The sequence below is a fragment of the Chelmon rostratus genome, chromosome 6 (assembly GCF_017976325.1).
Source record: "Chelmon rostratus isolate fCheRos1 chromosome 6, fCheRos1.pri, whole genome shotgun sequence".
Classification (NCBI taxonomy): Eukaryota; Metazoa; Chordata; class Actinopteri; order Chaetodontiformes; family Chaetodontidae; genus Chelmon; species Chelmon rostratus.
The window spans coordinates 27,435,556-27,457,502 of record NC_055663.1 but is presented as its reverse complement, the minus strand read 5'-3'; the positions used below and the strand labels follow the sequence as shown (position 1 = coordinate 27,457,502).

General features: G+C 41.0%; 2 protein-coding genes across 5 annotated transcripts; both read left to right on the top strand.

Moving 5' to 3' along the window:
- Positions 1-688: 688 nt before the first annotated feature.
- znf143b (zinc finger protein 143b) lies at positions 689-13,871 on the top strand. 4 transcript variants are annotated; one of them, XM_041938733.1, is made up of 15 exons: positions 689-814; positions 2,246-2,361; positions 4,839-5,027; positions 5,274-5,354; positions 6,176-6,372; positions 6,845-6,913; positions 7,032-7,148; positions 7,351-7,426; positions 7,755-7,880; positions 9,045-9,224; positions 9,465-9,692; positions 10,276-10,424; positions 11,564-11,716; positions 12,113-12,281; positions 13,443-13,871. In XM_041938733.1, exons 2-14 carry the CDS (start codon positions 2,256-2,258, stop codon positions 12,260-12,262), a joined length of 1,821 nt encoding a protein of 606 aa, XP_041794667.1. In that variant the 5' UTR covers positions 689-814; positions 2,246-2,255; the 3' UTR covers positions 12,263-12,281; positions 13,443-13,871. The 4 variants fall into 4 exon arrangements, with proteins under 4 accessions (XP_041794667.1, XP_041794666.1, XP_041794664.1 ...); XM_041938732.1 differs by having other exon boundaries at positions 7,044-7,148; positions 12,113-12,241; positions 13,443-13,867; XM_041938730.1 differs by having other exon boundaries at positions 12,113-12,241; positions 13,443-13,866.
- Positions 13,872-15,178: 1,307 nt separating this feature from the next.
- On the top strand, positions 15,179-21,750 carry wee1 (WEE1 G2 checkpoint kinase). The gene is made up of 10 exons (XM_041939077.1): positions 15,179-16,132; positions 16,785-16,999; positions 17,418-17,484; positions 17,660-17,832; positions 18,069-18,337; positions 18,491-18,580; positions 18,743-18,828; positions 18,926-19,096; positions 20,010-20,155; positions 20,616-21,750. The coding sequence occupies exons 1-10, from the start codon at positions 15,644-15,646 to the stop codon at positions 20,770-20,772; spliced, it is 1,863 nt and encodes a 620-aa protein (XP_041795011.1). The 5' UTR covers positions 15,179-15,643; the 3' UTR covers positions 20,773-21,750.
- Positions 21,751-21,947: the final 197 nt, after the last annotated feature.

Sequence of the window (21,947 nt, the reverse complement as noted above, 5' to 3'; positions counted from 1 at the left end):
TCTATAAGAGTTATGGCCTAGTTTGATCATATATCACTCTGTATTTAATTGTTTTCATTTAGAATAATTTCATTTTAGCTTTAGTTGGCATATTTCTTTCTCCTCGTGGTTGTTATGTTTTGTGATTGATGTGACTGGCTGCTGTGACACAGGCTGCCATTAGAATCTATCTATCTATCTGTTTTGTATGTATTCATGAATTGAAATCCTGTATGGGACGTTTTGGGAGCTGCTGTGGGTTTCTTATTTTGGTTGTGATGCTCTGTGTAGTCTGTATTGCCGTCAGCTGGACATTTCTTCCCTCAGAGCCTCTCTTCACTGCATTGCCCAGATTCCCCCTTTTTTTCCCACACGACCTTGTTTTCAACATGGATGCCGACAAATGTTTCCACGCATCGCTGTTTATGTTGCTGAAAAACAAATCTGACAACATCCCGAGGGACTACGTGGCCTGGAATCCACAGTCTCGGTTGCCTGTCGTCTTATATTGAAGCTTAAATATTTATTTTCTTCGCCGACGCAGTGCATTTTCAGTCAAAAGCCCGAAACAATACGAAAACCGACGCGGAATGGCGTCTGTCAGGGGCCCGGGAGGCTGAATAACATCAAGCCAGTCTCGAACAGGACGTAGCTGACGAATGGGAGTCGGATCTGTGATCGGTCCAACCAATCACCGTGTTTGAATTGCGAAGAGGCGGTACATCGCCGGGAGGATTGTGCTGTCATTCACGCTCCCGGTGTGTGGACATCGCGGAGCGTTTCCTGCACTGGTGCATGGTGGTCGAACAGGAGGAATTGTTGGAAAATTTCGGAGGTTAGTATATAAATTGGTTTTTACCCAGTATGCATTATTCCCACAGCCATGTCTCCGAGAGGGAGTGACAGGCAGCGGCAGGGAATCAGAAGAAAAATGGAAAATACTGCTTTTCCTTAAAATAAAATTGACATCCACCGAGTCAAAATGCTTATGTTATCATTAATTAGCTCACGGATTCCCCGTTCTTGTTTCCGAACTGCGTCGTTAGTTAGACGATCGCGGTTGGAAGCTTCATGGGGACAGCTAGCTAGCCCTCCAGCTGTCACCGAGTAAGCTTAGACTTTACGTGTAAACTTCAACTAGCTGCATTCTTGTAAAAGACAGTTTTCGAGAACCAGTTTGCTAATCGCTAAAAAGTCGTGACAGCGTTGGTTGGCGTAGTTAGCAGTGCTGTTAGCATGTTGGCTAATCACCCCACTCCGTTATGACAACGTTATCGTTTCGGCGGCTGTAACTACAGTGTTGAACCATCCAAACACACTGCCAGTGTGCTAACTGACCTGTATAAGGCTCACAGCAGAGCCGGTTTAGTACACTTGTTAGACAACGTTTAAAATTTAAGAGTGACAAATGTGACAAGTCATAGTTGTGCTAAATTACATTTTAGCTAGCTAGCCCCAAGTGCTATATTCAAATTAGCAAGCGCCAAAAACAGCACCGTTGACAGTCACGTTATGTTAAATAAGAGCCCATATAGGTAGTGAGCACTCATATGCTCAAAAACTAAATTACAACATTATCTTACTCCTACTTGAATAAGTCCACAAATGGTCGTGTGTATAGCTGGAACATATTTTGGCAAGTAGCATTCATGCCAGTCAAATGCAGCTAGCCCCTATGTGTCAAATGAGGAAAACAAGGCTAGATTACCAGATAAGAAATGCCCTGCGGTCCACAGAGCTCCAGAGCCCTCAGACCTTTAGGTTAAGTCTGTTTTTATACATTTTAATAGAAATTTTATTTGGGAATATGCACCACAAAAACACACTAACTGACATGATAGGGGCCTTAAAGTAGATTATGCTTTATTTCATTAATTTGAGGCCCTGGCTTGAAGTGGTGGCAGTGTTAAAGTCTAATTCTTGGACCTTCACTATTTCATTTTTGTGCTTGTATGTTGTAATCAAATTCATGTAATCAAGTTAATGCAAAGCATTCTAGGCTCATGTATTTCAGCAAAGAAAAACTACATTGTACTTGTTCCCTGGGCCTCCTCTTGTGTTAGCTTGGCCTTGAAAGTAATGTATGTATGCTGGCTAAACCTCATCATCTGCCAAGTGACTATCCATCATCAGTGCATCACTAGCTGTCACGTCCTTCCAATTATCTCCATCCTCAGTGCTTGTGTCACTGTGTCTCTGTGTTTAATACTGACCTGTGGACACCAGTTTTAAGTCCTAAATGTGTCTCCTGCGTGTGCCTCTCCAGCAGCTAAAGCATGCTCTTGGCCCAGATAAACCGGGACTCCCAGGGAATGGCAGAGTTTCATGATGCAGATGGGCAGCCGGTCACTCTCTGTCTGACGGAGGCAGTGACTGTGGCAGGTGAGCTCGCAAACAACTGACAAAATTATTTTGTTGTTTTATTTCACAATTAGTGAAAGGTAAAAAAGACATTGTTGGGTAAGCAAGACACACATCATTGATCCCATGAAAAAATAAAGTACAGGATGCTATAGATAACTAGAATACTATACATTATGTGCATCTATTATCATATGAGGGGTTAAAGTAAATTATTATTATTGAAGGTAATGAAAATGCATGTGGACTGAAAAATAGAGGGGTAACAATGGATGTGAAAGGAAAAATGGAGTGATAAAATATGAAGGGATTTGACTAAATAGTCATGATATGATGCCAACAGAGCTGTGTTTCATCACTTTTCCAATTTTAGATTTATCATTGTTCATTCACAACACAAAATTTGCTGCCTCGATGGTGGGAAAAACTAAATGTAATTGAAGAAAATGAAAGCGATGAAAATGCTTACACAATAAATAGTGGAAGTGATGAAATACATGTGAATTAAAAAATAGAGTGATAAATTGTCAGCTGATTTGATAAACTTGACTGACATTTGATTGGAAACAGTGTTGCTCTGTTGGTCTGCTGGGCTGTGTTCCTGTCTGCTGTTCATCATTTACAATACCCAACTGACATTCATCATTTGCAACAAGCAAGTTTTTTTTAATTTCTGCCCCAAAATTTCAATCAAAATCCATGCCCCACCACTAACTGGTCAAGATTTTGATTTGTTGCTGCCATGTCAAAATAAAAGCTCACAGGCACATTCAGTCTGGAAATTGTGCACTTTTTTGCTACTGTTTCCTCGTCGAGCAAAATGTTTCCTTGAAATGGTATAGGTACACACGTGTGAGATATGATTTCTTTTTTTGTTTGCTTGGTGTGTCAGGCTTTGCCCAATCAGCAGCGACATGGAAATCGTGATGTATTAAGACAGTAAGCTTGTGCAAACACTACAGGTTGTTCAGTGCCCCACCGTTTCTCTTTAAATGAATGTTCTGCTACGTTTTATCCCCAGACTGTGTAAACCAGGGACATAGTGTCCATGATGTCACCCACAAGTTTCTGTAGAGCCATTGTGAAGCTCAGTGACAGAGGCTCCGGCTGTCGCCATCTTGGCACTGCCTGACTCCACCAAGCCCTCAGCTAATCCAAAACCGGTAACTCAGACCAGATATATGCCCATAATTACTTACCATAATAATAACTTTAAGCCTTAATTTAATTTAAACAAGTGCGTACAGTTGTCATGAACAGGAAAATTGTTTATTTCTGCTGTAAAGTTGGACATTTTATTGTGGGGGTTTATAGATATTGACTCACTTTTGGAGCCAGCCTCAAGTGGCCATTTGAGGAACTGCAGTTTTTTTGGCTACACTTTTAAGCCCCGGAGGCTGATACTTGGTTTTGTTGGGCCTGCAAGCTGAGAGACAAAAAATAGGTTAGTAAGCCGGTGGGTGTGGTTTTTGATTGACATTTAGGGCGGAAATGACAAATTGCTTGCTGTAAACGATGAATGTCAGTCAGGTATTGTGAATGATGAGTGGTAGACAGTAACACAGCCCTACTGATTATCAGAGCAACACCTAGAAATGAAAAATGTCAATCAAGTTTTTTCAAATCAGTTGACAAATTACCCCTCTTATTTTTCAATTCACACACATTTCATCACTTCCACTATTAATTTCATAAGCATTTTCATCACTTTTATTTTCTTCAGGTCAATCTAATCTTCTGATAATGAGGCAACTTTCCTTAAATGATAAATGGCAATTTTGTGTTGTGAATAATGAATGTGATTCAGGGGAAACGATGAAACATGGCTCTGTTTTCATCATATTACAACTGGATTTTTGTTCCGTTCCCTCATACAATAAAGAATATGGGTTATGTAAAAGAAATGTAAAAGAATAGAGTTATTATCTGCTTTATTGTCTTAAGCCTGGCTCTTTGTAAAGCACTTAGTAAATACTGAAGTTCCATATACATAATATTTATTATTATTATTATATTATTACACCATACATAAATAGTAACTGTGAAAGTGTATTTAGATACAGATGACCACTAGTAAAGTGAGGAGATGACTACGATTGTCTCATAGAGGAAACATTGTTCATCAAATGTCTTCCTCTAGACATTTTTAGACAAACCTGGGAAATGATGCGACATGATCAGTCATATAGAAGTACAGTATTAAGACACTTTTGAATTTGCTTTAGTTGCCCAATTAGAAGAGAAATTCCAGTGAGTGAGTTCTGTGTTCAGAGAAAGTCTGTATTGTATTTATCGTTTTGAGATCTTTATCCTCCCTTGCCCCTTTGGAAAAGCTATGAGATGATCATGTAGCCCATTCATGCAGGTAAACCTGAGCGTACAGTGTGTATTTTAAAGCATGAGACCTCACTTCAGAGTTGCCATGTGCAGACATAACATGGTGATCTTGCAACATGATCTTACTTTTAAAGTCTCGTCATTGTCAAATCATTTCCCAGATGGTGATCAGATGGAGAGCATGGACACAGTGAGCCTGCAGGCAGTTACGCTCGCAGATGGATCCACTGCGTACATCCAACACGACTCCAAAGCTTCCTTTTCGGATGGACAGATCATGGACGGCCAGGTGATCCAGCTGGAGGACGGCTCTGCTGCCTACGTTCAGCACGTGTCGATGCCCAAAACAGGTAAAACACAAATCGCTGCAGAGTCTCAGGACAGAGAGAATAATAGTGTTTATATATAAATGTATTTGTATTGTACACCGCTGTATACTGAAATACCAGCCAGCAGAAATGTCTTTGTATTTCTTCTGGATGAGCTAATGGCATCTTATAGGACTTAAAGCATACATACAGATATCCAGAAACACATGCTGAGTAGAGGTTATTGTTGGTGGAGTCATTGTGCCTGATTTTTTTTTTCTGTTGTAGGAGGGGACAGTTTACAGCTTGAAGACGGTCAAGCAGTTCAACTAGAAGATGGAACAACAGCCTACATTCACACACCCAAAGGTAAAAATAATGTTTAACACTGAAGAGACTAATTTTCTCAGAGATTTTTAAGTTCTTTTCTCATCTCTTTCTTCAAGTGTCTTGGTGTCTAAATTCAGTGATTGTACTGAATTAGTCATCACTGTATTAGGATTAACCTTCAAATACTAATGTTTCATCAGTCAGTTATATTCAATTCATTCTCCAAATCTATGATGAAGAGTTCGGATTTATTTTCAGTTACATTACAAAGTTAAAACACACACACCTCAAAACGAGAGGAAAGAGAGAATAAACTGTGTGGAGTAGTAATTTAATGTTTTTGTTTACCTGCTTTGATCCAGTCTGCCTCTGCTTCTTTTCTCTTTCTCGTTTGTAGTAGTAAAAGAAGTGTACCAGCACCTTGTTAATTTGAGTCAAAGGTTATCCTGCGAGTCAGTTTGTGGACATTGGAGCGTGTTTATGAACGTGCGACACACTTTTCTTTAAATGCCACATACAGTGGCTTGTGGCTGCATTCAGCTCGGCTCTATTTCTCTGAGTATAGAAACTGATCTTTGTGGCATTTCTGATGGACTGGCACCAAAACCCAATGTTTAACCCTACACAGTGTTTTGAAATATGCTCGTTTGTCTATTTATTTATGGGAATTTAAAAATGCTCAAACAAGTTTAACAGACTTATACGTGTATAGAACAGTAATAATTCTTTTAAAAACTTGATTCATAAACAGTAAGTTTGACTACACTTGTGTAGGAAACCATCCTCATCACGTTGGACCTGAGCCCATTTTCCTCATTCAGTTTCTCTACATGAAGATCCTTCTCCTTGTTCCTGTACAGATGCATATGACCAGAGTGGTCTGCAGGAGGTGCAGCTGGAGGATGGCAGCACCGCCTACATCCACCACACAGTTCACATGCCCCAGTCCAACACCATCCTGGCCATCCAGGCTGACGGCACCATCGCAGACCTGCAGGCCGAGGCCACGGCCATGGACCCCGAGACCATCAGCGTGCTGGAACAGTACACCACCAAGGTAAACACACTGCATGAGTGGACTGGTGCGGCACGGATCTGTCAAACGTGTCGTGACAGAATCAAGATCAAAAGCTGGAAATTCTGTTCTTTTTTTTTTTGCTTGTTTTTTCCCCAGTAATGTCTCGATGTACTTGTGTTTTCGGTTTTTAATATCTTTCATTTGGAATAATCTATTAATTCTTTACTGCAATCCAAGTAACAGTGGACTCCTTCTTAGTGCTTTTTTACTTTTCATATATATTCAGTATATCCTTTGGGAAATATATGCTAATATGGACTGTATTGACATTTCTATATTGCATACATTACATATTAAAGTATTTTCTTTATGGTTTATCTTGTGTAACCTTTTTGCAAATCTAGATAACATACCTGTGTGTGTCTTTTTCTTATATTTTCCTTGTTTGGAAATGTTATAATTCTGACAGCATATACTATAATAGGAAGTGTCCTTTTGTGCTGCTTGTCAGGTGGAGAATATCGAGAACCCCTTGGGCTCCTACGGCAGAGTGGAAGCAGACAATGGTGTCCACATGAGGGTAGAGTATTTCTAATTTTTATTTTTTTTATTTATTTCCTCCCCTGGGGAACCTGCTCCATGGCTTTTCATCCTGCGTCCAGGATTAACAGCGGAGTCCAAATTCATTTATCTTCCAGATTGTGTTACAGGGTCAAGACAACAGGCAAGGAAGGGCCTCAAATGTAGGAGAGAAGTCTTTCCGCTGTGAATACGAGGGCTGTGGAAAGCTTTACACCACTGCCCACCATCTCAAGGTAGGCGTGGGTGCTTTGTGGTTGTGTGTGCACGTTCGTGTGTTCATGCAAAAAAAAGAAAGTTTCGCTGTGTTGCTTTGCTGGTGCCTACACAAGTGTGGGAAGACAATATTATTCCCTTACAGCATCTTCCTATGATGTTGTTAGCTTGCTTGTTTGCTTTTGCTGCCTCACTGCTACACAGTTTTGTTTGTGTCTGCAGGTACACGAGCGCTCCCACACTGGAGATAAACCGTATGTCTGTGACTATCCTGGCTGTGGGAGGAAGTTTGCAACAGGTAGCTGGGGAGAATTCAGTTATTTGTCACAGAGCTGTCTCTTTAACTTTACAGCCATTTAGGTTTTTTTTTTTAATGATTTACACATTGGAATGTTGTTTTTTTAGTAAAAAGAGATCCAGCCTACATCAGAACGATCTGAGTACTTTGGAATTCTTGTGATTGAACACTAATGAAAATACTTTAATTACTATCATGATCTTCTTGACAAATTAATGATTGAATTTTGAACAAAATCAGACCAGGTTTGCTCTTTTGCGGCTATGACAAATGAAAAATAAAGGTATTAATGTCAAGTCTCTCAATCTCTGTTTTCTGCTGATTTCAGGGTATGGACTGAAGAGTCACTCACGCACACATACAGGGGAGAAGCCATATAGATGTCAAGAGCTGAACTGCTGCAAGTCCTTCAAAACGTCTGGCGACCTTCAAAAGCACACAAGGACTCATACAGGTACACAACCACACCCGGGATCAATCATAACTTTGTTGTGTTATATGCCTGAAAGGGCGTTCAAGTGTCTCATAAATGCTTCACTGGCGTGGCCTCAAGGCTGTTTGACAGACAGACAGACAGACAGACAGACTGACTGACTGACAGACTGACTGACTGACTGACTGACTGACTGACTGACTGACTGACTGACTGTCTGTCTGTCTGTCTTTGTCCCAAGCTGGGAAATTGCAGTGCAGTAGCAGCATTACACACAGTGAAATAAGTTAAAAATTCTGAAATAAGACTATAAAGCGCAATCTATACATAATAAAATATCAAAATAACGAGCAGTAAAAACATTATATGCATAATAATAAAATAGCAAAATAGTAAACAGTAGTACTGAAAAAGTATTGCACAAAAAAGAATATCTACAGCAAATGGCAGCGTGTAGAGAATAAAGTGTACCGTGACTGTAAGCATAACACAGTGAAAAAAGTGAAAATTTGTTAAATAGGACGATAAAGAACAAACTATACAGAATAAAATATCAAAATAGCAAGCAGTAAAATATATACATAATAATTACAATATCAAAAGTAGCAAACAGTCGTGTTTTTTTTTTTTTTTTAGCTGTTATTGTACAGTGTAATGGCATGTGGCAGGAAAGATTTCCTGTATCTGTCCCTTCGACAGCGGAGCTGTAGCAGCCTGTGGGAGAAGGTGCTCCGTTTGTTTAACACTGAAGTGACTGAGCGTTCAAAACTGAAATCATGTTATTTTGGTCAAAACTGGCCAGGCCAGAGTCATGCACCAGTGGTTTCTAAAAGACCACAGACTGGGGTGCGGTGCCTCCATCCAGAGGAAGATGAATAAATTGCAAGGTTTTGTTTGTGGATGTGTGTATTTTTAAAAACACGATTTTTGCAGTTTTAATGCGATTGGTTATTTAAAAAGGGAGATGTGGTTTATAGGGTGATTAACACTATTTCACAGAATATGCCAGTATGTGTAAAGTCAAACACTAAAATCAACTCACAGTCGAGTTCAAGTTGATTATATTTACACTAAAACTGGTCACAGCAGAAATACGAACAGCCCCATACCATGCATTTTGAAAGTACTTCAGCCTGGAATGATGGGTTAGCCGTTAATCCCTGACATCCTATTTCTTGTCTACAGGAGAGAAGCCTTTTAAATGCCCGGTCGAAGGCTGCGGCAGGTCATTCACCACCTCCAACATCCGCAAAGTTCACATCCGAACACACACTGGGGAGCGGCCGTACTACTGCTCTGAACCAAGCTGTGGACGGTCATTTGCCAGTGCCACCAACTACAAGAACCATATGAGGATACACACTGGTGAGTCCTTTTAGATCACAGTCAGCAGATGGTAATTCTTGAGTTGTTGTACAGCTTTGTGAGAAGTTTACACAAAAGAATATTCATTCACGTTTCGATTTCAGTGTGTGTTTCTAAAAAAAATGTTTACAAGAAGGAATTTGTACAAAGCACTTAAGCATTGCTGAAGGACAGCTTCTAATATTAGAAATGAAATGAAAACCTTGGCTTATTGTCTAACTTCTTTTTTTGCTTCTCCAGGAGAGAAACCATATGTCTGCACAGTGCCTGGCTGTGAAAAGCGTTTCACAGAATACTCCAGCCTTTACAAACACCATGTGGTTCACACACCCTGCAAACCTTATAACTGCAACCATTGTGGGAAAACATACAAGCAGATCTCAACACTGGCCATGCACAAACGCACAGCCCACAACGACACAGAGCCCATCGAGGAGGAGCAGGAGGCCTACTTTGAACCCCCAGCAGGTGAATATAAGAAAATACATCTGCAACAATTTTGAATAGCTATTATCATTGTTATCATTGTGAGAATTTGATGCTTTTCTGTGTTGTATTCGACAGCAATCCGAATACATGACCGGTGGCTGTGAAATGATAACTGGCATTTTTCACTCTTTTCTGATATTTTGTGGAACAAACAAGTAATCGTCATCATTGACAAATGAATTGATATTGATAAAATAATCGGTATTAATCAGACACTAATTGATAACTTGCAAAAACACATGTCATACATGATAATAAGTGGGATTTTTTGGTAATTAATTAACAAACAAACAAACACTAGAACATAAATATGATTGGTGAAAATGAAAAAGCATAAAATAACCCACAAACAATAATTCTAACACTACTGCAACATACTAAACAGAAATGGTGAATAAAACAAAAATATGAACGTGAACTAAATATAACATGAAGTGCACAATGTGAAAATGTGCACATTATATACACCGTATTTAAATGAATAGCATGAAGTTACATGTGTATAACGTGGAGTAGCATTATCTGAAATGCTGACGAACAAAATCTATCGCTCTCAATTCAGATGCCATTGATGACCCTAATGTCAGCTACACGACAGCAGTGGTTGAGGCAGAGGACTCCGGCTCAGAGCAGGTTCCTGTGGAGAACTCAGACATGGTTGGTCAGCAGCATGTTGCCTTGGTAACACAGGAGGACGGAACACAACAGCAGGTAATGGATAACGGTTGATGCCTAAAGAAGTGTGTGTTATAGAAGTGTATGGGCGAACAGCTTCAAATCGGCCTACCAATAACAGTAAGAGCCCAAGCAGATGTGAGGCCACCTAAAAGATAAAGCTCATCCTCAGATTTAAATTATCTCTTTTTCTCCGAGAAATGCCTGCAGAAAGTTTCTTCAAATTTGGCACAGATGTCCTCTTGGACTCAAAGATGAGCTGATTAGATTTTGGTGGTGACGTTTTTGGCCATAACCCAAGAATTAATACACTAAGTATGGCAAAACTTTACACACATGTCTTATAGGATAAAATGATGAAGTGATGACACTTTACATCCAAAAGGTCGAATCATAATGTTCTGCAGAAACAACAACTATTTTTCTGGCCATTATTTCAACACCATAACTCAGGAACAGACAGCGAGATTGTGACCATATTTCACATTTGGTCAGATACTGAATTAGTGACACATATCTTTGGCGTTCATCTTGAAAGTGTGCTGATTGTATGGATCCTGTGTGCAGATGGCTTGAAGATGTGTGTGAAGCATGCACATTTTACTGTTTAAAAATGCAGCAATAACCATAATAGAGTCATTGTAGTCCACCACAAGCTCATTGGTTGTGCTGATATTGAGCTTTAGGTGATTGTCGTTGCACCATGTGATGAAGTTCTCTATCAGTCCTCTGTGCTTGTCTGTAAAAATAGTCTCCAAGTGAAGACAGCATGTTTCTCTCTGGAAATTATTTACTGGAATCATACATATAAATATAGTGAGAACTTCCATTTCTCCAAAAAAATACTTTTTATACCTTCTATTAAATTCCTTCAGAGTCTTCACAACATATATGAGTCTGATCGGATATGATTGTAAACTGCAACTACACCGGTTTGCAAAGACATGCATAATATTGTGATATTTGATTTTGTGAATATCCCTCAGCCCCATGGTGACATTTTAATCACAAGCCCAGTAGCCCAACTCTCGGCTGCAACCTTTTTGCCATTTCAAGCTTGTGTCTGTATGTATTGTTTGTATTTTTGTGGTCAAACAACAAAGGAATTAAAGCGGATGAGAGATAAGATTTAGGTCCTCTTGTGCCGCAGTGAAACTGAATGCATTGTCTCACAGGTCAGTATCTCTGAAGCAGACTTGCAAGCAATGGGTGGCACAATAACTATGGTAACCCAAGAAGGCACAACCATAACCATCCCAGCCCACGAACTGGCAACACAAGGTGCTCACTCGGTTACCATGGTAACAACAGACGGCTCAGATGAACAGGTAAACACGTTTTGTTTTGTAGACTGAACAAAGATGTTAGAGTAACTTTTTGTTCTTGCACAGAGGTCTTTCATTCATTGTCTTGTGATGTGTTAATGCATAACTTCATTATGTGAGCTGACAAAAAAAAGACAAAGAACTTACTGTGTCATAGTACCTTCACAAAGAAATGTACTTTCTAAGACCAGATATTTTTACTTATTTTTTTACATTACAAACCTGACCAAGAGTCTCTTTCAGGCATCATGCCCATTTTTAGCCTGGTTGTTGGACATTCAGCCCTTCATTGTGCACAACCAAATCTCTGCCGAACCTCCTCAATGGCCTCTAATTGATTTGTGTCGCAAGACCAAAGCAGTTGGTTAATTTTTTTACAATGTTTTCTGTCTCCCTCAGGTGGCCATCATGACACCCGACATGGCCTCGTTCCAAACGGTGGAGGAGGCAGCCTACAGCCAAGACCAGGATGACATTCATCCTGTCACATTACTGGCCACCTCCAACGGCACTCACATTGCTGTGCAGGTTGGTAGACCGACACCATAGGAGTGAATAGACTGGTGGGGTGAGTTCCAATCTGTGAATTTGTTAGTTCACTTTGTTTTTGCTGAAAACTACTCTCAGTGTTGTGTTGTTATATGATACTGACAGGAGTTTCAGTCAGGAGGAGGGTACTTAAATTCCCCCCCCCCCTTCCCCTCCGCCCAAGTAATCCCTTTCCAGATCCCACCCTGTTAAGCTATTTGCTTAAACGCTTAAGTTGAAAGATTTCAGTCCTGGTTAATTTGGTGATACCTGTAGTTACTGTTGGTACCAGAAATGCTGTGGTTTAATGCTAAAGGTCACAGAATTCTTCACATATTGCATTTCCTGTGACTCCTTCACAATAAGTCAACTCATGTTTTGCCAGTTAAATGCTGATAATGTGAAGGTGCAGCAGCAGGAAATGTTCGGTTTGCATTGACAGTAACTTTTTATGCAGGAACGTAATACTGCAAATGCAAGGACTTTCATCAGAGAGCCATAATCTCAATCACCGTTGTGTTACCTTATTCTGTGACAGATAGTGACTTAACATACATTTCTTTAATGTAGGTGGGGTTCAACTCAGGAGGTGTAGGTGTTGATGCTCTCCTGCTGGGGCATTGATTATGGTTCAAACTAAACCAAAATTTAGCCACCACAGGATGTGTGAATTTACATGTAATCCAAATTCACGATGACCACCAGCACCAGAAGCCAATGTTGTAAAAACAATTTGCGGTTATTATTATCAAAAGAGTGTTCCATTGGTAGGTAATTATGTAATGGCAAACAATGAGACATTGATAATCTTTCACCTCTTCAAAAATCAATGTATTTCAACTACATGTTAGACTGTAATATTAAATTTAAATTTGACTCATGCCCAGACTCCCTGAGGGGCCGTGATCACATCAAAGGTTGCAGGTCTAAGGACTCCTTGTCTGTCCTGAAAAACACTGTCATCATTTACCCCCTTCTGCTCTTTCTGTCATGTTAATTACAAGCAAACACTCTTTTACCACCTTGTGACAGTCATCAGTAAAATTCAGCAGCGTTACAGTCAGTCACGGTCAGGTGGGTATTGTCTTTAAGGTGGCAGAGTAAATGGATTACATCAGGCGTAGTGATCGATTAACAGTGGTTATCAGTGTGTCGATCAGGAGTTTGAATTGCAAACATTGTTTTCCTTTTTCCTCTGTAGCTCAGTGATCAGCCTTCCCTGGAGGAAGCCATCAGAATAGCATCGAGAATACAACAAGGAGAGTCGCCGGGCCTGGATGATTGATCAGTATGGACTATGATGTAGGATCAAAACCGTCACAGTCGGACTATATCAACGAGAGAAATCACAAGTCTTCCTCCATGTTTTTTTTTCCACAAAAGACCTTCGCTTTTACGTGTACATAGAATTTTGATAACTGGATTTCTGCTATGCTATTTTGTCCCTCAACCAAAAAAATGGGAGAGGGGAAAAATGCTTTCTTATGTTTATGGTGCACAGTGCACAGTGCAGTGTACAGCTAATGCTATTTCTAATAAAAAAAAAAAAGATTGTGTGATTAATGGACTGTTCTTGATTCTGAACACCCAAGTTCCTGTTACACTTTGTTCACCTTTGCACAGCTATGAAGGTAAAAACACCTATAGAGCTTTTCTACATTGTTCATGAATACTGCTAACAATCAAAACTATAAAAGAACACATGTGGTTAACAGTTTCATGAGGTCGTCACAAGAAGTGATTTTCAAACAGGCTTGAAGGCGTTCCCATGTATCCTGAGCTCTTCTTGGCTGTTTCTTTACTCATCTCAACTGGGTTTAGGTTGGGTGATTGTGGAAAATACCTTTTTGGAACATTGTAGTAGAAGTTAACAAACAATTAGACACAAGTTATTATGCACAAACGAATGACAAACATTAACAAATGACAACAACAAAAACCTCCCTAAGGTTTGTGCTGTAGAATAGCATTGTGAAAGCACGACCATAGCCATTGCAGATGTAGATGTGCTGATTGAGTTAGTTATGTCTTTTCTGCTTGCAGCCGTATCCAAAATACCTGATAAAAGTCCATTTATAAGGCACAAATGCTGTCCATGCCATTTGTCGTTTGACAGCTATAGTTTCTGGTTTATTTGCGGATTAAGATTTTATCATCTTTTAAAAAATATGATTCAGTCTTAAAGGCTAAAGTAACCAACACTTTGTAAAGAGGCTAAATTTAGCTCAAGCTCAGCCAGCTGCAAAATTCCAGTTATAATTAATGCTGATGGAATAAAATCATATAAAACAGGTTATAATATAGTAATGCTCTGAAACGGGCAATTTAGAACTTCGTTTTGTTTTCTACTTATGTACTCTAAAAATAAGAATTTAACTTGCTATTAAATTTACATGTTGCTATTTGAGTGTGTTTTCATGAAGGTGTTGCTCGTTTTACAGATACCACCCAAAAATGCTTCCATTGTCTATTGTCAAGAATTCGCTTGATGAAATTAACATGATTGTCAGGTCAGGTGCTGTGAACAAGTGAGTGGTGCGCGTTTTTGTTATGATTTTGAGATGGTGTTTGGGCTTTTTAACCACTGGAAACAGTTTTTAAGCAGTAATTGCGTATATACATGTTCTTGTATAAACTGAACCAAATGTGGTTTATATTCCGCTTCGACTTTGATGTTTTATTGTGTCGCGGTTTCTTTCATCATGCCCTCTGAATAATGGACGCATCGCCTCGATGTTAATGTAATTGTATGCCTCCAGCCACATGAAAGACACGCGTTCGCGCCAGATTGTTCCCCGGCTATCGGTGACGTAAGGCCTCCTGAAACCTCTCTGGAACGCCCATCTTTCAAATTTTCTTGGTGCGCTCTGATTGGCTGCGTCGGGACATGTGACTAACGGTCGCGGGAAGTCCTTTGCCACGCGCGTGATAGGAAGAGGACTGTTCCTGACTCATTCAAACTTTTTTGTAAACATTGGTATGGTTTTATTGCGGAAAGACGTGTTTCTGTGTCGGTGAGCCATCAACAAGGTAGTGACGGATACCGATACTCATCCGGACCCGGTAGTTTTAGTGTTTGTTTTTCACTTTAAAACCAAGTTCGCACGTTTCTCTTACGGTGAATACTAGCTAGCTAACGTTAACTAACGTTAGTCCGTGGCCATTTCTCAGCGTTGGATGGGCGTGTAGGAGTTAGTAAACAAGTTAACTTTTTCTAAGATGTTAACGCAGCTTTAAGCGTTTCACTGTAGTTTTTGGACACTTTTTGAATCTTTACCTTTATTTTAAGGTAGTTTAAAGTTGATTAGCTTTGTGTTTTTTGTGAGAAACGCCTCTACAACTGTAGTAGCGTTCCAACCGCGTGATTTTCCCGTCGACGCAGCCGGGGTTTAAATCCTGAAAATGTCGAGCTACAGTCGCCATCGACACGGATCCCCCTCCCCGAAATCTCTACCAATTCGTCAGAAATTACAGTTTACATCCAGCGACGGGGAGGACGACCCCATTGAGGACGTTAACAACAGCACCGGAGGAGAGTCTGGCTTTACGGAGATTGATTCCCCGATGCCGGTGCGACGGGACGCCGTCGGCAAACTGCTGGAAGGGGGCAGCAGCCCCCTGAACCAGTCCGCTGGGGACGACGACGTGGAACTGTGGGGCGAAGATAGTTTTGGGTCCCCGTCTGACCTGCGGTCACCGAGCAGTGTTATCTTTGCCAACTGTTCACCGTCACCGAGGAAAACCTCTCGGCTGTACGGAGGGTCACCGGAGCGGTCCTACGTCCAGGACGACGGGGAAGGATCCAGCTCGCCGATCCCAGACTGCCCTGACACACCTCCACACAAAACCTTCAGAAAACTCAGACTTTTTGACACACCACACACACCAAAGGTTCGTATTTGCTGATTTAAAAGGAAAGTTCATTAATTTTAAGTCTTTACAAAGAACAGTTTTTGGGGATCAATGGCCGAATTTTCTTGCAGTGTGTTTGCAGGGAACACAGGTTCACACTAGTGATCTTCCAGAAACACTTCCACAGAACATTAGAGAGTAATACAGTAAATTTATTCTCTAAATGTCTTAATAGTATATTGAGCTGTTTGCACCCCAGAATCACTGCTTTGGAAAGAAAGCCAGCCAAAAAAAAGCAACACTAAGCTCATACAAACAAATCAGGTCATTTTTTTGAATTCCACGGGATACTGGGATAACTTAACCACAGTGACCCAGTTAATGTACAACTGTACTATTGCGTAATGCTCTCACTATACGGCCAGATGATGTGGTAACCTGTAGTTTTATGTCTGGGCACATCTCCATCAGAGACAACAGTACTGCCCTTTAAGCATCTAGATTTACACCCAAGTATTCCACATAACCTTATTTCAGAACTACTGACCATATTGTTTATGAACCAGGCTTATTGGAAATCCTACTCTTAATCAAGTAGATAGTCTCCCCATTAATTCTTTGCCTTGTGAGTTTTTTTTCTCTCTGCTGCTGCTCCCAAGTATTAACAAACCAACAAATGTGTCTTTTTCAGAGTTTGCTGTCCAGAGCCAGGAGCTCCGGCCTGGGATCCTCGAGCAGGAGAGTTGCCCTGTTCAAGAATGTGGAGCCTTCAGGAAAGTCAATCACAGACAGCAGCAGGAGACAGCAGACCCCTCTGGTCAACTTTAACCCCTTCACCCCCGATTCCCTCCTCATCCAGTCTGCCACACAGCAGAGAAACAACAGGAAACGAGCACACTGGAATGAGTATGTTGTTCAGATGCATTCTGTCTGACTCAGTTTTCTTACAAATCCCTTTATCTGTTGAGAGTGATCAGAACATCCCAAAAGACCTGCGGATTATGGAACTTGTCGGAAGTGGCTGGGAGAGTTGAAGAGCTGCAGTCAATATTTGCACCCTAGTCAGCTGGTGTATAATATCGTTTGTTAATCCCACATAGTAGAGCCATGTTGAACTATTGTACCTGTTATCTTGAGCACAGATGAAACCCATTGTTATAATAACCAGGAACGTTAAAGCCGTTAACTAAAGCCAGGGGTTTTGGCTGGGAACCAAGACCTCATGGTTACTGGTGAACTCTGCCATATGCTTGTGAAGCCCCTACTGCTGCCCCCTGCTGTACAGAATGCCAACTAACATCCTCTGTTGTCTTTGATCTTTCAGCTCTTGTGGAGAGGACATGGAGGCAAGTGATGGCGACGGAGAGGAGGAAATCTTGCCACCATCAAAGGTAATTAAAAGTTCATGTGATTAACATTAACTACATACAATGCTACATATGCATGCCTGCTTAATCAGATTTTTTTATTTTGTTTGTTTATTTTTTTGCTAGTGGTAAATAACAGATTAACAAAAATCTAAATGTTTATAATAAAATAGTTGTAAAACCCTTCTTCTGCCCTCAGAGGATCACCATGATGGAAAGCAACATGATGTCCAGGTACACCACAGAGTTCCTCGAGCTAGAGAAGATCGGCTGCGGGGAGTTTGGCGCTGTGTTCAAGTGTGTGAAAAGACTAGATGGCTGCATCTACGCCATCAAGAGATCAAAGAAGCCTCTGGCAGGATCAGTAGACGAGTGAGTAGAGTTTATAACAATCTGAAAAATGCTTATTATGCCTTCATGTTTTTTAACCTTATTTTGGGATGGGCATGCAGGGTTTCATCCAAGTGCTCCTTAGTGTAAATGAGCCAACTAGTTGATAAAAAAGTTGTTTGCCGGAAAGACCTGAAGCACACTTTCCCATTCATTTTAACTACTTAACGTCTCTCAGGCATGTTTTAATTAAAACGGTCTGTTCCCCTCCTCCACAGACAGAACGCCTTACGGGAGGTGTATGCCCACGCTGTGCTGGGCCAACATCCCCACGTGGTGCGTTACTACTCGGCTTGGGCTGAGGACGACCACATGCTCATCCAGAACGAGTACTGCAACGGCGGCACGCTGTCCGACGTCATCGCTGAGAACTACAGACGGCTCAGTTACCTGTCGGAGTTGGAACTGAAAGATCTGCTGCTGCAAGTCACACGAGGACTCAAGTACATCCACTCTACTTCTCTGGTACACATGGACATCAAGCCCAGTGAGTACCGAGTGATGTTAAAATCCTAGTTGTAGTAATTATCAGGAGATTAATATAAAAGGAATTATATACTTTGGAAAGCATTACTTTGAGTCTTAACGTTATTTTTTTTCTGATCAGAAAGTAAGAGAAATGTTAACTTCTTCTTCCCAGGCAACATCTTTATTTCACGGAAGTCTGTAGCCAGCTGTGATGAATGTGATGAGGACGACGGACTGACCACGAGCGCTGTCTACAAAATAGGTAAACACAAACCCCCAAAGTTCTGTGTAATAACCTCCAGCCTTTTTTTCTTTTCTTTTTTTATGTGTGTTTTTACCGATGTTTTCAAAAGGAATAACACTGCTTTGTGTAAGATGGTCAACTTCATGGCTTACATCTATACTGTATGTTCTCCCTCTCCAGGTGATCTTGGTCATGTGACAAGAGTGAACAATCCACAGGTGGAAGAAGGTGACAGCAGATACCTAGCCAATGAAGTTTTACAGGAGGTTTGTCATCTTACTTACAAACTGCCTCTTCTTTTGAGTAATTAGAGCTTCAGTGATTGGTTAATATTTCTCCTTATTGCTCTGTTTTTCCCCGTAGGACTACAGTAATCTGACGAAGGCGGACATCTTTGCTCTGGCTCTGACTGTCGTCAACGCTTCAGGGGCCGAGCCTCTTCCCACCAACGGAGACAAGTGGCACGAGATCCGACAGGGCAAACTCCCTGCCATCCCTCAAGTGCTTTCTCCCGAGTTTCTCAGTCTACTCAAGGTAACAGTCAGTCTCTTTCTTCTGTTGCTTCTTTGCTGTTGAATAAGAGCAGTTACGTGAGGACTTGAGTTGACATTTCTGACAATCCTGTTTTGTCCCCTGGCAGACTGTTTTGTACCTTGACCACATGCATATATAGATATTTTCCCCTCTGTTCAAAAAAAAAAAAAAAACTGTCCACACGACATCAGTTTAGAAAATATCTCAGTAAGAAGATGCATCATGTACAGAAGAAGGACTCTGGATGCTCAAACAAGCATGTCGGGCCAGTTGATAAGGTTTACATCAACGATAATGTCAAATACCAGGAAAGAACATTCTGAGCAGGCGTAGTGAGCTTACCTTTGGCGATAGTAACTAACACACAAACAGTACTGATGATTATTTATTTATTTGTACTGCTTTAACACGTCCTAGCATACAGCCTAGCAGTGCTAACCGAACGTAAACAAACCAGTAGTCCACCATTGTTGTGCATTCAGATTCATGCTCATTACACAAGGCAACGACAGGCGTGAGCGTGAACAAGGAGCCCAAACACAGAGGAAAATGTTCTTTTTATAAATGGCTTGGTTTAAGTCCCAAAAGAAAGTGTTAGAAATGTTTCTTTCATTTCACTCCTCCTGACGCAGATAATTCCTGTTTTGGTAGAAATGTTTGACTAATTTTAATCAACCACTTACTTTTTCTGTAAAATTGTTATTGAACTATATTTTGTTCCAATAATTAACTTAATAGAGGCGTCATTAGTGCGGAGACGATTCATTTACCAACTGAAAATTCATGTCAGTAACATTCCAGCTACTAATCGTTTCTTTGGGCATATGATTTCGTTCTTTCTTGTGTTTCTTATCACATTCTTATTAAGCAGCTTTTCCTTTTTTTGACTTAATCTCCTATTTTTTCCTCGCAGCTGATGATCCACCCTGATCCAAGCAGACGGCCATCAACTTCTGACCTCATCAAACACCCGGTGCTGCTCACTGCCGCCAGAATGAGCGCCGACCAGCTCCGAGTCGAGCTCAATGCAGAGAAGTTCAAGAACGCACTGCTCCAGAAGTAAGTTCCCAACAGCACAGACAAAGCCTCCAACTGCTGAGCAAATTGTTAGTTACGAGCGGGCGGGACAACCAAGACAGAGACTGTTCACGAGACAGACTTTGATTGCAGGGTTAAAGTGGTCGGATAACCACAAAGAATTCTGCTGTTTTTTCTGTCACTTTAGAGTTGAAACCTTCAGGCAAATCGTCTGAATATCACCTTTGACTTTAGGGAATTATAATCAACTTCCTTTTTATTACAAGTTTCTTGTATTTTAAACCATTGATAGGAAAAAATAATGTGCAGATTGGAGCTGTAACGATGAAAGCAATTATTAGGCTACTACTTTCACTCGTTTTTTTAAAGATTGCAGCAGAAGATTAATCTTTAATGAAAATAATCACCCTAATTCAGTCAATTGAACTGACGCTAGCCTCAAACTGACAGGATCTTAACTGTGCATTTTTGTCTTCCTCAGGGAGCTGAAGAAGGCCCAGCTGGCCAGAGCTGCAGCAGAGGAGAAGGTTTTGTCCACCGACAGGATCCTGACCCGCTCCACAGTCCAGTCGAACCCCAGGACCTCCAGACTCATCGGCAAGAAGATGAATCGATCGGTCAGCCTCACCATCTACTGAGACTTGAATCCGCCCTGACGGAAAGTGAAACACAAAGGCTCATGGACCTTTTTAATCAGACCAGTTCGGATGAGATGGCCTCTCCTGTTTTCTTTTCAAAGAGAAGCCTGTCAGTCGTGGTGTTGGGCTCCTCCGCCCAGAACTGAACTGGAACTCATCTCGATAGACTCTTATTGCCAACATAGTTCAGCCCTTTTCTCTGATGGACTTTTTCTTTGGATCAAACTGTCATTCCTCAAAGGTAGTTACTGTACCTTTTACACTCTGTCATTCCTTAAGTTTGCATAGACGCCAGGCTCTCTCTCCGTTTCTGTCCTCGCACTTCTCTCGACAAAGCCGAAGCCTGTTGGCGGCGGACCGAAGCCGCAGTGAAGCTCTCTTCAGTGTGAATGTACTTGCCGTAGCCGCGCACCTTACTGCCTGTCAAATGCCTGATGCTGGGTACCAGATGGTCTGAGAGCTGACGATGTCTGTGTTTGTAATGGAGCACTTTGGAGGCAACATGTGGAACTTGCCACATTTTTTTTTCAAGAAAAAAGAAAAAAAACCTGCTGCTATTGATGTTTTGTGTGTATCAGGGTTTGGCCAGTTTCAGGTTGGATCGTTCTAGAGGACATTGGCTCTTATTTTCAAGTAGCAGGAGTCCATTTCCTCCCCGTTAAATGTACGTGTTATTTTTTCATCCAGTTGGTTTGAAGTACCAAAACCAGCGACGTAGCTCGTTAACTGAGGTTAGAATTGATCCGTAGTATTTTAATTTCGACTGTTGATTGGTGCTGCCAACCCTGCCTGTAGCATTAGAACAATCATTGTCCTGTTCTTTGGATTCTCGTGTGTTCTGTTTTCTTTTCCCCCAAGGCTCATCTACAATTACTGTTTAAAAGCATTCCTCATGTTTTTGTTCTCGTAACCTCTAACACAAAACCCCCGTTCAGTTGTTGTAACCTGTACATATGTTCTTTTAATAAATTCTCACCATCCACACTTGTTCTGTGTGGTTTTATGTGATGTAGAAGGAACTTCCCCTCAGATACTGTTAATCTGTCAGATTATAGTATTTAGCGTTTTAGTTGTCACAAAACAGCCATCGGCACACTGTTTCCCACATCTGAGACATCGGTCTGAAGCTGGTTTCCTCCCAGCTTTGGCTAACATGATGTGGTAAAGGCAGCGTT

Coding starts and splice junctions, on each gene's coding strand:
- znf143b (XM_041938731.1), top strand. CDS start 2,256: ATGCTCTTGGCCCAGATAAACCGGGACTCCCAGGGAATGGCAGAGTTT. Junction 6,914..7,031: donor ACAATGGTGTCCACATGAGG/GTAGAGTATTTC, acceptor TTTATCTTCCAG/ATTGTGTTACAGGGTCAAGA. Junction 10,425..11,563: donor AGGACGGAACACAACAGCAG/GTAATGGATAAC, acceptor ATTGTCTCACAG/GTCAGTATCTCTGAAGCAGA.
- wee1 (XM_041939077.1), top strand. CDS start 15,644: ATGTCGAGCTACAGTCGCCATCGACACGGATCCCCCTCCCCGAAATCT. Junction 18,829..18,925: donor CCAATGAAGTTTTACAGGAG/GTTTGTCATCTT, acceptor TTTTCCCCGTAG/GACTACAGTAATCTGACGAA. Junction 19,097..20,009: donor AGTTTCTCAGTCTACTCAAG/GTAACAGTCAGT, acceptor TTTTCCTCGCAG/CTGATGATCCACCCTGATCC.